The sequence below is a fragment of the Microtus oregoni genome, unplaced genomic scaffold, assembly GCF_018167655.1.
Source record: "Microtus oregoni isolate MIOR12 unplaced genomic scaffold, Mior012 000009F_ref0000495, whole genome shotgun sequence".
Lineage (NCBI taxonomy): Eukaryota > Metazoa > Chordata > Mammalia > Rodentia > Cricetidae > Microtus > Microtus oregoni.
Genome location: NW_024543068.1, coordinates 1,080,242 through 1,095,194, shown reverse-complemented (window position 1 = coordinate 1,095,194; position 14,953 = coordinate 1,080,242). Strand labels below are relative to the sequence as shown.

Genomic DNA, 14,953 nt, shown 5'->3' with positions numbered 1-14,953 from the left:
TTAAATACCCCAAACAAAATATATGTCTCAGTTCACTCTCATCTTTAAAAATTCAGCGCAGTGCACAGCCGAGCATTTTAACAGTGAATCAGAGAATTAAAAGTAACACACACATGTATATATTCTTGAAAACACACATATGTATTCATGTAAAACACATGCATACACATTTACATTCACACATTTATATGCAAGAATTCAGGCTAACCTGACATGTCAAAATGCAAAATCAGTACAAGTAAGAGCTTATCTATAACTGCTCTTCATGGACAGCCTTCCTAGGCCCCCACCTTCATAATGTGATTGCCACCAACTTGACTTGGAGCTGCTGCAGTTTGAAAACAAGGACTCCTAGACTGGGTTCAAATCAGGACTCCACAGCCTCACCTCTGCTGACCGCTGTTCCCTCCCCTGTGGACTGAAGATGATGATTACACCTGAATCACCAGGTGGCTGGGAGGATTAACTGTATTGACACAACCCCTGCCTCTATTCTTCCTCCTTCCGCTAAAGTGCTAAAGTACCAACTCAGATAGCCTGCTGGCCTATTTGGGGCCCTTTCTTTCAGGTGAGAGACACTAACACTTTACAGCACATACCAGCTCCAGCAGTACAGTCCTACAGCTCTCAGAAAATTCAAGCACAAAACATTATAGGTTCCTTACAGCTGATATATTAACAGCACCCACCTAAGAATTCCACTTCCCTGACCAAGTGCTCTCCCAAGACACAAAGCTATTCTGGCATGCTTAGAAAATCTAAACCTTCTCATTCCCTCAATATAAAGCAAAAATAATAATGCTAATAAAACACACACACACTATCAGTGGAGAACATCATAAGAGTTCTCATGATCTGGGTCACACATGGCTGGCATCCTCTATTTTGTTCTAAGTGTTTCCCAATCTTGGGCATCAACAGAACTGCCCTAAGTACTGACCAGATGTACAAGCACCTTAGAAGTGAGCAGCTGCTTAGGAACTGCATGATGTCTTAAGACAGGGCATAGTTAGGAAATACTTGTTTATGTGACAGAGTATATGGATGTATGATAAGTATCTGGAAGTGGTGGTGTATGCCCATAACTTCAGCACTCAGGAGATTGAGCGAGAGTATAGAGAGTTCAAGGCCAGCCTAAGCAACATAGGAAGGCCCTGTCTCAAAAACAAAACAAAAAGCACGAGATGTAAAAATATACTTAACACGAGAAAAACGTCACAATACCCTGTTAAGTAAGAAGCGGCTTGCTCAACAGACCATATACCAAGGTGTCAATATATTAATTAAAAGTCTATAAAAATAAGGGGATGTTTTAAGGACCATTATTTCAAGATGGCAACATTAAAGGCAGCTTTGTCTCACTTGTTACTCATCTTCATTTTCTCAGTGTCTGCAAAGAAGATGCATCACCCTAATACCGAACAAGCAACCACAAAAGTATGCATATTGGCTTGCTTTTATTAGACTTACAATTATCTTATAAGGCTAACTGGCATCTAATTACTCCTTAGCTGTCATCAAATCATTTAGGAAATGTTCCTTTAAGGATAAAAGTGATTGTGTTGTCTTTACAAACTTGGTTTTGTATAGAATTAAAGTTAAGAGATCCCATAAGGACTCAGCCACTCAAAATGAATGTGGGTACCAACAAAAGGCTACTACCTTGGTTTCTTGTTTGTTTGTTTGTTTGTTTTAAAGGTAGCTATGAAAAGAAGATGAGTCAATAATTTCACATTAAAAGAGGCAGGGACCAAAACTGCTAAATGGAATGCACAGACCTGTGCTATATCTTCTTTAAAATAAATAAAAGTTACAAATGACATTTTAAAAATATGAATAAAGACTAAGAATTAGAAATATTTCCTATGCTCATATTTATGAAAATAATATAATAATGTGAGAAAATATCCGAATGCTCTGGAGATACACACTAAAATATGAAGGTATGAAATGACACAAAGTAATTGAAAATATATGCAAATTATCAAAGATCATTGCTCTGCCTGAGTAGACTGTACCTCAATGAAAACATTACTTAATATAGACTCTTCTCAAACATAAATCATCAAATTCATGCAGAAAAGAAGGCATAAATTAGACAAATATTAGGCATATGTAGATTAAGTCAATAAAGCATATGTTAAAAACCACTGAATCTAGAGCATGAAATTACAGCGGCCCATTATACTTTTCTACTTATTGTATTTTGTAAAATACATTATAATAATAAATACAATATAATAAAAGACTACAAATAACTTACGAGGTCATATTGCCATTGATATAGTTCTGATTCAATATGCGACCCCAACAGCCTGCACCAACATCATTGTTGAAGGTGCTAAAATCTTCCGACGACCAAAGCTTCTTCCCTGTCATCCTTGCGTTCCACACTGTCCGGGTTCCAGGATAATGAGCTCTAGAAGAGAAAACCAAGGGTAGCAGTGGGGAGCGGTCAGAGGTACCACTTCCATACGGGAGATGAGTGAGCTGGAATACACGTCTTTGCCAAAGTCTGCTATTTTAATTCGGTCAAGCAGCTTCCAGAAGAAAGATGGAGGATGGGAAGGAGGCAACCACTTCCCACTCTCCCATTGTGGGCACTCTCCAAATGACAGCAGGTAGACAGAAAGGCAGAACCTTCAGCCATGCACAGAATGAAATGACAATATTCACAAAACCTTAAACAGATGGAAGTAAGTTGACTGACGAAGGTTAAAGTGGCCACAATCTGGACCACTACAAGTGAAGAACAAAGAAAGATTTGCCCTTTCCAGGGGAAGCTGGGGAGCTTTGGACAGGAGGAAAACACCCAGGAAAAGGTCAAGCAAGGTGAGTCTTTTTTTTTTCTTGGTTTTTTGAGACAGGGCCTCTGTGTAGCTTTGGAGCCTGTCCTGGAACTAGCTCTTGTAGACCAGGCTGGCCTCGAACTCACAGAGATATACCTGCCTCTGCCTCCCGAGTGCTGGGATTAAAGGTGTGTGCCACCACTGCCCAACTTGAGGTGCCCAACCAAAGAAGAAGCAACCTCTCCCATATTCCTGTCCTTTGGAGAGAGAAATCTTGGCACTTACTCCAAGGTAAAGCTCTGAAACAAAGCCACAAAAGCTGCACCGATAATAGTGCATCACTAATTCTTGTGTGAAAAGAATGAACTACGCTGAGAAAATTAAGTTACTGTCTCAGAGCGGTAGTTATCTTCAGCCATGGGGATTTCAGTCCTGAAGGGGCCTAGGCAGCAATAGTGGGACACTTTGTCAACTGTCCCTGCTGAAACAGGAAAGGTTTAACAGCTGAATTTAGTAAGCAGAATCCACAAATGCCGCTACACAGCCTACAAGACAGAGGACAGATTCCAACGACAAAGAAATGCCTAGGTAAGACATCAAAAGTGCAGCAACTGAGAATCTGTCCCAGAAGACCAGGCCCTTTCATTCTAGCATGGGAACAGACTCGGTCTGGTAAAGTATAAATATACACCAATTGTTGCAAGGATAAAATACTGTTCTCATGACAACTGTAGACACTACCGATTAAATGAATCAATATGACTAAGATATTAAATGTAAATTAGAAACTAGATTGATAGGTGATACAGTAAAAAGAGCATATTTGCTAAACTTCAGAGTAAGAGTACAAACTTCCCAGGCTGATTATTCACAAACAAGCAGGATAAATACAAAGCAGAATAATGGAGATTTAATATGCAACAATTCTAATCCTCGTACTTTCTTGGGTAGTACACCACCAAAAGAATGACTTTAAAGACCTTTTAATCAATATCATCTTAGGCCAGGTCATTTTAGCAGAAAGCCCTGCTTGGGAATCATTTGGATCAGTAAAGGTGAGTTGAGGCATAGCATGAATGGCAGGAAGAACTGACTGGCATATAACAGGGCACCAACAGAGACGCTGGAGAGAAGTGAAGTTCCAATAGGACCATGTTGAGCGGCTCAGCACAGCTGAGTCAAGCTGCAGGTCAACCTGGCGAACATCCAAGAGCATCTCAGCTCCCTCTGGGTCTAAGAAATTATGTACTTACCTTATTAGGCCAAACTTAAAAAATCAAACTGCTAATCTTCAAACTACTAATGACTGCAAACCTATAATTCTAACATAGTCTAACATATTCTTACATCTCATTTCTATATCCCCTCACTTTATACTGTGATCACTGTGTTCGGTTTTGGCACTTCAGTAAATACAAATTGTCAATATATAAAAAATTAGGATATTTCTAATTGGCAATCTGGAACATGTATGTCTGCTATACTTGTTGTTTTCTGTGACCAGGTCCCACTGGCATGAGCCACCATACCCGGCTTGTCTGATGCAGACAATGAACATATACTTATATCTGTGTTTTTTAAAGGAGGAAAATCCTAGGACATTTGCTACACTATCATTGATCTTTAGAGGATCATAATAGGAGTAAATTTAACTCTGTCTTTATAATGGTACACATCTTCCAAACTATTTCTACATTTTACAATTTTATAATCTATCTGAACTATATTTCTCTTAAGGTTTTTTGGAGCTGTATAGATCTGAATATTTCTCTTATCTTAAATATACCTCATATATTTATCTTTGAGCTTTGTTTATATCTTTTGAATTATTTAATTTAATTTGGCATACCAAATCATCATTTAACATGTAATCAATACAAAAATTATAAAAGATGTTTTTTGATTTTGATTAATTTTCAAAACCTAGTCTAGGATGTGCTATACCCCTCTGTATGCTTTGAATATGTTTTATTACAATTGGTTAGTAAAGAAGATGTTTTGGCCTATGGCAGGATAGAATATAGCTAGGTGGGAAATCCAAGCAGAGATAGAGGAAGAAGGTGGAGTCAGGGGAGATGAGAGCAGCTGCCAGGGAAGCAAGATGTGAGTTAACAAGCCACAAGCCTCACGGCAAAATATAGACTAGAAATGGGTTGATTTAAGTTGTAAGAGCTAGTTAATAGCCCTGAACAATTACAAATAGGCTAAACAATTTGTAATTAATAAAAGTTTCTGTGTGATTCCCTGGGACTGGGTGGCTGGGAAATGAAAGCACAGCCTCCAATGACAAGTCTGCCTCCCACTTCTGACACGCCTAAAGTAGATCAGTCAGATTCCCGGTGATCCACAGACACCCGTGACTGACTGGTGGCTAGTATATCAGACAAGGCAAGCCTAAGGCCTTAGCGAGTTCAACAACAAGTAACAAACAACCCCTTCAGGAATGGCAGACTAAATCAGGGGCCGTGTTTACAGCGAGGGAAAGTACCCAGAAACCTTAGGAGAACAGGCCCAGCAGAACCGTCCTGGAAGGAATGAATATCTCAGAAGACCAAAACCTAGAAACAATACAAATAACCATGAGGAAGGATTTAACACCACAAAATTGCTCAGTCGAGTAAGCGTTCTAGGCCATTCTGACCTAGGGAAGGCTTTCTAGAGCATAAACTATTGTCATGAAATCATATTAGGTAGGTACGATGACGCAAGCCTGCAATCACATCTCTTAGACAGAAGTCACAAGGATGATTTAACATCAGCCCTGGCCAGAGAAAACAACAGAAAAAAAAAAACCCACATTAAATATCTTTCCTTCTTACCTGGAATCTGTAATGAGCAACCGATAATAACATCCTACGTGGTCAACAATGCAATTATACAAATAGCTTGTTGAAACCTTGAGACCGGCCTGCTTCTGCCTTCTGAATACTAGGATTAAAGGTGTGCATAATTTTATAAGTTATTAAAAAAATATAGAAGTGATCTGAAAGGTTAGCAGTTCAAAGTTCATACAAAGTTCAGAGAAGCATTGAAGAGAAATATACTTCCCTGGTTTTTCTAAAGACATTCATGTCTAACTGATGTACAAATACTAAAGACAGAACTACTTTTTCCATGATTTTTTTTTTGCTGGTAAAGCTTTTAAGTTAAAAAGATGAGAACTGCTTTATTTATTTTCCTTACTGATCAATTTCTAAGTGTTCAACTGAGGGGAAAGCTATGCTCCTCTATGAAATGGCATGGCAATGAAATTTTCTGTTCTTTGCTGTTAGAGGTCAGGATAATAGCTACAATTTGAGGCAAATGCACAGAAAGGTTTCCAACCTGCCTGGGTCCTTTACAGTTTCCTGGGTGATAGGCCCATATGTATGCACACTCTGCGGTAATTCATTAGCTCACCTAGCATGGAAAATAACAATCCCAGATGCAGTTTGATCCTCATCACCTCTGCTTGAAAAAACAAACAATAACAAAACCAAAAGAAAATAGGGAAGAGCACAGGAACATAGAGCAGTTCCTCAATTTCAGCACAACCAAAATCGTGGGCTGGTTATAAACATGGGAGAGCTGAGCTGTGTACCCTGGAATTTCTGCAAACACTTCCGGCATCTACCCATTAGATGCTAACAACAGGTCTTTATCTAAGATATTTACAAACACTCCCAGACGTTGCCAAATGTTTCCTTGGAGATAAAATGATCCCCATCTGAAACAACCAGTAGCAAGCTATGAATCAGAATGGCTGAGACCTGCAGAAACAAAAGCAAGTCTTGCGAAGTAGGAAGACATCTCCTTAAGCAAGAACCAAGAAGACAAACACCACAGCAGCAGAGTTTGCCTTGCCAGAATCACAGGACACATCATCAAATAACAGAAAATATCTGCACATGTAAAACACAAACATCAGTTACACCAAAAATTGTAAATGTGGGCTGGAGAGATGGTTCAGTGGTCAATAGAGCTTGCTGCAAATCCAGTTCCCAAACACCCATAACAGACAACTTACAAACTCCTCTAACTCCAGCTCCAGAGGATTCAAGATCCTCTTCTGGTCTCCAAGGGAAAATACACACACACACACACACACACACACACATACAAAGAAAGAGAGAGAGAGAGAGAGAGAGAGAGAGAGATTTAAAAAGAAAAGAAATATGAAGACCTTTTTCAGAGCAGTATCAGAAAGCAAAATTTAATTCAATGCAAGAAATATATCTAAAATAAAATGACTTTGAAAATAAAAAAAAATTTAAAGTAACAAAAACTGAAAGCAGGGTTTCTTTTAATCTCAATGAAGAATTCAGTTCAAGAAATACTGAATAAGTTACAGAATAATATTTTCTATCGACAATAGTTACAACACACAAAAAGATAAAACATCCATTATCTATGTGCCAAGTAACATGACACCAATTCCCATGCAAACAACCGTGTAAGACCGAAACAGTCAGCACTGAACTAGGAAGAGATGTACATAGCAGCTCCACACAGATCACGTGAACAATATAATTAGTATACAGAGCATTTAAACTATACCAGTGAATTTACATACTCAACCAACCTGTTTTCTGTTAGCAAATACATCCTAAGTCAAAAAGCAATTTTTGAGAAAAAGCATTTAAATACATTTACCATTATATGACCACAATCAATAAAACATTAAATTAATGAGAACAAAAGAAACTATGAAGTAATGCTATCGCTCAGAGGAAGACTAATTGCACTACAATACCTATATGACTAATGAGCAGTGAAACACCACACTTCTTTATGAAGTACAACAGAAACTATCCTTCACTCCCGACAGCCTTGCCAGCCAAACACGTTCAAGAAAAACAGTCTTTCCTCCTTCAGATCTGAGCTGTTCAAGTGGATTCTAAGGCAAAATCTTCCATTTAAAAAAAAAAAAGTTTAATATAAATTTACAATTACACTTTCTCTTACAAAAAAATCCCATATCTAATTTACTCTCATCAATTTTCCAGAAAAACAGGATAGGCATGTGTGTTAAAGTACAAGGATGAAATTGTTAAAATATAGACTAGGAAAACTTTACAAAACAAACTATCCAGTCACTTAAGTAAGTTACAAGAAGAAAATAAGCAAGAAGTTAAAGGAACTGAATTATAAATCAATGGAAAGAGACTTAATTACCAACCAATAGATGAATCTTAAATGGATGCAGATACAAATAAAATTACAAAATAAGAAAAATACATATTTGATAATATCAAGAAACAATTACATGCGTAGGTATAATAGCGGTATTATTTATGGCAAAAAGGGAAAGACTATCTTTAGGAAGGCATGATGAAAACATGATGAAGGAACATTCATTTAGTTTTTTTTAAAGAAGATTCTAATAAATTTATGAACATTTTTGAAATTAATTTTAAAAAAATAACAAGTTGCTAATCACATTGTCATATGTTTTGTAATATTTTTCTGCTGCCTTTTGACAATGAGAAAAACATAGCCTCCAAATAAGACACTGTTTTTTGAAAACATATTTTATTCATTATATATGCACATGTTATTTTACATATTTATACATATCTGTGTACAAATGTGTGTGTGTCTGTGCACATGCATGCACACAGACACACACAGACACACACGTAAGGAGTGACGTCAGAGATGTCATAGTCTTTCGATTGCTGGGAATCCTGTTCTGTGCTCTCATATTTAATTTTCTCATTGAAGAGCTGTATGCTCTTTGTACCTTTCAAATGTTTTTACTCTGCTTTAAAACACTGAGAGACTTGTTGACTTGGTGTCAGAATGGTCAAACCGAAAATAAGTAAATTAGACTTCATATGTTTCTAATTCAAAAAAAAAAAAAGAAAACATGATGAAGATGGGAAAAGAAATGGATTGACACAGGAATGAAAAATGGCACTGGGTTCTTATTTTCTGAGGCTGAGCGAGTGGTCAGAACATACATATTTATTATTCTGCTTACTTTTGTAAACATTGAAAACTCTTGCAAGGGGATATAGCTCAATGGTAAAGTATAGCTCAATGGCCTTAGCATGTATGAGGCCCTGGGTTTGGTCCCCAGCACTGAAAATCAAAGATAAAAATAAAACACTAAAAAAAAAATCTAAAATTTTTCTTTTAGAAACAAAGTATATCAGAGATTAAGCTGTGTCACAATAGATTAAAAATCAAATTCCATGCATATGCAGACTCTAGTTTTAAATGCTTATATACTGTCATAATACACAGAACACACGTTTACTTTTTAAAAAAATTGAACTTCTGAGCACAGTTCAGTAAGGACCCAGAGAGCTATATGGCAGAAATTAAATTATAAAATAGATTATAAATTATAAAATTAGATTGAATAATTAAGAGTCAGACATCTAAGAGTCAAAATGCTAAGGGTACAAGAAGAAAAGACAGTCAGGGCGTATACCAAGCCACTTACAAAGTGTTCGTGCATGAACTCGGAGTCACATCATAGGAGGCCTGAGCAAGACACTAAGTTCACAACATTGCCCTGGTAACATCCAAGACTACATACCTACCTTCTAATCTAAATAAAGCCCTGTTTTATTCATCTAAACATTAACTCATTTATTGAAAAAGTCACCAATACATTTCATTATCATAGAAAATGCCCCAAAACACATCTCAAAGAGAAAGGAATGAACTGTGAGAGATCAATGTCTTATTGAGTGAATACTGAATGAAATGTAATCACAGGGGTAGAGAAGGTGAGAAGAAATGCACAGTCAACACCCAGATAAAGAAACCATGAACTGCTGGTAATCTAAGGGAGCTGCACCTTACCCTATAACATCAACCGCCTTCCAGAGGTCACGGTCAAACAGCATGGAAGAAGAAATCGGCTCCCAGAGATTATCACTTGCTATGATTTTCACTCGCTGCAGACCATGGTAGTCCAGCATTTTTCTTAATTCCTTTGGAGACATAAATAGATCACAGCAAAGGTTAACCAGCTTTTAGTTGTTAGACTATGACCAAAATAGCCAGAGAATCTTTGGAACATTTTGCATTCTGAGGACCGTCAAAACCTAGTCTAGTCTTTATGGACTTACTTCTAAACAATAATCAGGAAATGTGTGTATATTCAAATGCAGTGCAATTGAAAACATTTTTAAATGCACGTAATCTGTAAGCTCTGATTTACAAATCAGTTTCTGTCTGATATGATTACAGCACTCTGTACAGAATTTTATCCTATCTCAAATGTTATCTTTATCAAGCGATCCATCCCTCCCAAAATCTACATCCATTTTATCTGTTGATGAGTAAAGAAGGCCCAGAGGCTTACACACCCACATCTGTCCATCACTCTCAGACACCATGATCACAAACTACCATGAACCAGAGTCAATCATGAATGTAACTGCACAGCAAACATAATCCTAAAATAAGTGATACATAAAAAACTTGTATCATATATATTTTATTCTTAAAAACGAAGTCCTCTTCTCTCCAGAAGCCATCTTCTCACACAATGAGGACCATGTATTCGTTGAGGTCATGTGAACTTAACATCTCCCTATATTCATTTGTCATTATTTAATGCTGCAATAGGAATTCCAAAGGAATACAGAATCCAATAAATCCCCTGCTATAAAAACATATAAATTAAATGCTTCTATATCCAGAGATATTAGTGTAGGAAAACCCCAAGGTCAGAAGAAAGTTAAATGAAGTCTGACTTCAAAACAATGCCAGTGAATTTTAGAGCAATAATTAAATTACTAACTTAAAAGAAAATGGAAACCAAATATTAATAATTCTAACATTCCGGCCGGGCGGTGGTGGCGCACACCTTTAATCCCAGCACTCAAGAGGCAGAGGCAAGAGAATCTCTGTGAGTTCGAGGCTAGCCTGGTCTACAAGAGCTAGTTCCAGGACAGGAACCAAAAGCTACAAAGAAACCCTGTCTCAAAACACAAAAGACAAAACAAACAAAACAAAAATTCTAACATCCCTAGAAATGAAACAAACACTATTCTTACTATGCTAGGCGGGCACCACCTTCAGCATCCGTCCCTGCATCTTTCTGACTCACAGCCTTCCACTTACAATCCTGTGCTTCAGTTTTCTAATAAGCCCACTGTTCCATCTCCCATACCCAACTCACTCCCACACCTCTATGAACAAGATCCAGAAAGAGCAGTAAATGTATCACAGCTTCAGTGATGGGGAGAGGCTGGGACATGCCAGGTCCTGAGCTAATTACAATTCTTTAACCCCTTAAATCACTATTCCTTGCCCACCTCTGTGGTCCTACCGTCCCATGACTAACAGAGCACTTGAGGAGATGCACTGTTTAACAGATGTAGAACCCTAGTTTCTACCAGCCAAGGGGCTCGGGGTATCATCAGATCACATCTGAAGCCTCCAGCTAACCATTCTGCTTTGTTGTAACCACCTATTTAATGTGTCCACCAATGCATAGGACAAGTGTCTTGTTGTGTGTTTTTCTTTGTTCCCCTGCTATAAAACTGTTTCCACACAATGGGGATGTTCTATCGGGAACTCACCAAGGCCAGCTGCCCCAGGTCTGAAAAATCATAGGATAAAACCGGACTCGCTGAACATAGCGGACAATGAGGACTACTGAGAACTCAAGAACAATGGCAATGGGTTTTGATCCTACTGCACGTACTGGCTTTGGGGGAGCCTAGGCAGTTTGGATGCTCACCTTACTAGACCTGGATGGAGGTGGGTGGTCCTTGGACTTCCCACAGGGCAGGGAACCCTGATTGTTCTTTGGGCTGACTAGGGAGGAGGACTTGATCAGGGGAGGGGGAGGGAAATGGGAGGCGGTGGCGGGGAGGAGGCAGAAATCTTTAATAAAAATAATAATAATAATAATAAAACTGTTTCCATAGTGGAACATGAAATCTGAAGGAACCTAAACCTGTGCTCCTAGACCATGGCACTTGCACTTGTCTCCAGAATAATCCACCTCTCTGCTACTGCACTGACATCACCTGCTTACCACCCTACGTCAGGCCTGCAGCCTGGCACTGACACAAGCATGTTCTGGATGGAGCTGCAATGTGGCTGCAATGGATGCTCTCAAAACAATACCCTACCTCCTCGCTGACGACAAAGTTGCTAAAATATGCCCTCACTCCAGGGACGCCAGGAGCCTACTGCTTGGGCTCGGTGTCTCTCTCGCTCTTTGGTCTGATGCATCTTTTTACAAGTGCTCTTCCCGTCACCCTCAGCTGTGACTTTAATACCATGGGCTGCCTTAGCAGCCCGGGGGTTACAGCTGCACTTAATCTTTCAACAGACCTCCCTAACCAAGCCAGGGACAAAGTCCATCTCTTCTAGTCACTTTCAGAAAAAACAGTTTTTTTATTATTCTTTTATAAGAATTATGACTAATTTTTTTCTCTATCCCTTTGCCAATACTTCTTTTGGTCATTAACAGTATTCTCTATCACTGCATTCCAAAAATGTTAACAATGCCTGACATGGTATATACTATATACTATGCTGACATAGTATGTACTGAACGAAATACCTGCTGCTTTGCTGACTGAATGAGTAAGCAAAATAAATCCATTGGAAATGATATCTTAGAAGCATATGCATCTGATTTGAAGAAAAACAGCAAAAATTTAAACAAAATGTAGTTACAAAATATTTCTTGGAGAAAAGTGACATAGACAAGACAAATAGAGATGGGAAATAAACTAGTGAATGCTAAGTATGGAAAGTAAAACTACTGGGTTTTTCCAATAACAGAAATCATTTCAGTTTTCTGTTTCCTGGAAACTGGTAATAGCAACCACCTCATGGGAGGGACTTGATGGTATTAGAGTGATCCAAGAAAAGTAGTGAAATAAGATTTACAAATACTGGGTACTACTCTCCAGAGATGGCAAACAGAGCCGTGTTATGTGATATGCTCTACCCTAGCTAGCTTTAACTGTCAACTTGACACAGGCTAGAGTCACATGAGAAGGGAGTGTCATTTGAGGGACTGCCCAGATCCAATTCGCCTGTGGTCACGTCTGTGGGGCCTGCCTTGACTGTTAACTGCTGTGGGAAGGTCTAATTCACAATGGGAGGCACAATCCCTACGCAGATGGCCCTGGGCTAGCTACGCGTGAAACTGAGAGTGGCCCAGCAACACCATTCCCCCGTGGTTTCTGCTCCAAGCTTCTTAAGTTCCTGCCCTGATTCGGCTCAGTAAGGGACTGACTTGGGAATGTAAGTCAAATAAGTCCTTTTCCTTCCCAAAGTTGCTTTTGGTCAGAGGATCTTAGCACAGCCAGAAATGGAACCACAAGACACAAGAACAATATCATGGATATTTGAATGAAATTCAGAAATATGATAAACAAATAAAGCTAAATTTCTTGAGTCTTTAAAATCTAAAATAATATGTTGCTTTTATAACATTTATCAGAATTATAAAGCTATTACATAGATATGCATACATATTTACATTGGTACATATCTTTGCTTATTTGTCGAGATATATAATCCTGCCTATCTTGAAACTCACTATGTAGACCAGAGTGGGCTCAGAATCACAGAGACCTTCCTTTGCCTTCAGGTACTGGGATTAAAGGTGTGCCACTACACCTACCTAATGTTTTGCTTCATTTTCTTTTTCCTTCTGGTGCTGAAGGGATTCAAATAAGCATGAATTCCACTGTAAGTCACAACCTTACCCCAACATTCAACATTGAACCCAACTCTTCAGATAGGTCATTCAGGGCCTATGAAGAATTGCACACAGACTTTTCAATAGCAGGAACATAGACATGAAGAATTTAATTTTATAGCACATTTAGTAAATTAATTATGCTGTCAAAAACCAACATTTCAAAGTCTTCCAAACTTCTGTGTATAAAAGTATAAGTAAAAAGAGATTATATAGTTTTACAGACCTTTATATAGTCGGCATCAAATGGCCTTTCATTCCAAATCTGCAAAACAAAAACCCAAAATTTCTCAGTTCAAAGTATTTAAATATCTGAAAATGAACATTCTCATTAAAATGCCACTTCTCATCCCATTTTTCATTATATCTGATGAACTAGTTTCCTGTCTTTTGAAAATGCCTGTCGTGGAACTTTACAAATATGTTTATAAAGCAACATAACTTTTAAAAATTAAAAGTTTTAACAAAACTTAAAATAGAGAATATTTTTTCAAAGTAATTTATGGGTCTGGAGAGAGAGTGCACAATGGTATTCAGGGAACCAGAGTCATCTCCAATCCCTGGGGTGGCTCACAGCAGTCTCTACCACAGCTCTCAGAGAGTCAGCGCCCTCTTCTGGCCTACAAGGGCAGCAAGCATATATGTGGTGCACAAACACACACACAAGCAAACACTCACATACATAAAATCATTTTTTTCAAAATAAATCATTTATTCCAGAGATTGACAACAACAAAGTATGTATTCTCTCAAAAAAGAAGAAAACAGAACTGTAATGTGTACAAAGAGTACAGTGGGTGCTGGAGAACTAATAGGTATGAGAGTCATTGAAATAACTCTGATATAGAAACATAGTAACAAGCAAATTATTCACCAGGGCACTATATAGAAGGAATTTGTTTACAGTGAGAAATGTAATGATCAGCAAGAACCAAAGAGTAGGCTCTTAATCAGGACGAGTAAAACGAAACACACTCTGCTCTCTAGAGTTCAGAATCATGAGGGGAGAGTTTCAGTGACAAAAGAAAACCATTAAAGAGATGACCCTAAGGTCTGGGTGTAATAGAGCAATTCTTATTACAGAATGTCTCACCACAGCACGTGATTATTAGAGACATCGGAACAAAATGAGGCGTCAGCGTCACTCACTGGAAATATTTAGTGAAGATTGACACATCTTAAAGATAAAACTGGGCACTCTATCTGCTTCTAACCACACTACTGGGTTAAATATACCAACACTAAAAACAATTTCCAGACACAAACTGTCAGCTATAATCTGGAAAGGGAGAGTAAAAGCGAGCATCCCGCTCTCTGCCGTCCTGTGGCCAGGGCTCATCCTCATCCTCTATCATCCTACAGGAGGACTGAGGATCTGCGGCAGTGCCTGCCTCTCGCTTCCAAGAGCTCACTAATCTGATGTTGCTGGAACATGGCAGGCACAGCTCTGCCACACAGTAGGAACTCAGGAAGCACTGGCTAATAATTTAAA

The 14,953-nt window shown here is 38.4% G+C and overlaps 1 protein-coding gene across 1 annotated transcript in view; it reads right to left on the bottom strand.

The window, feature by feature from the left end:
• LOC121452303 (galactocerebrosidase-like) overlaps positions 1-14,953 on the bottom strand; it is a 49,488-nt gene that overhangs the window by 20,440 nt on the left and 14,095 nt on the right. The window contains exons 6-8 of the mRNA XM_041658365.1: positions 13,688-13,726; positions 9,585-9,715; positions 2,264-2,419 (exon numbers count right to left, since the gene is read on the bottom strand). Coding sequence (XP_041514299.1) covers positions 2,264-2,419; positions 9,585-9,715; positions 13,688-13,726 — 326 coding nt within the window. The remainder of the gene's footprint in view (positions 1-2,263; positions 2,420-9,584; positions 9,716-13,687; positions 13,727-14,953) is intronic.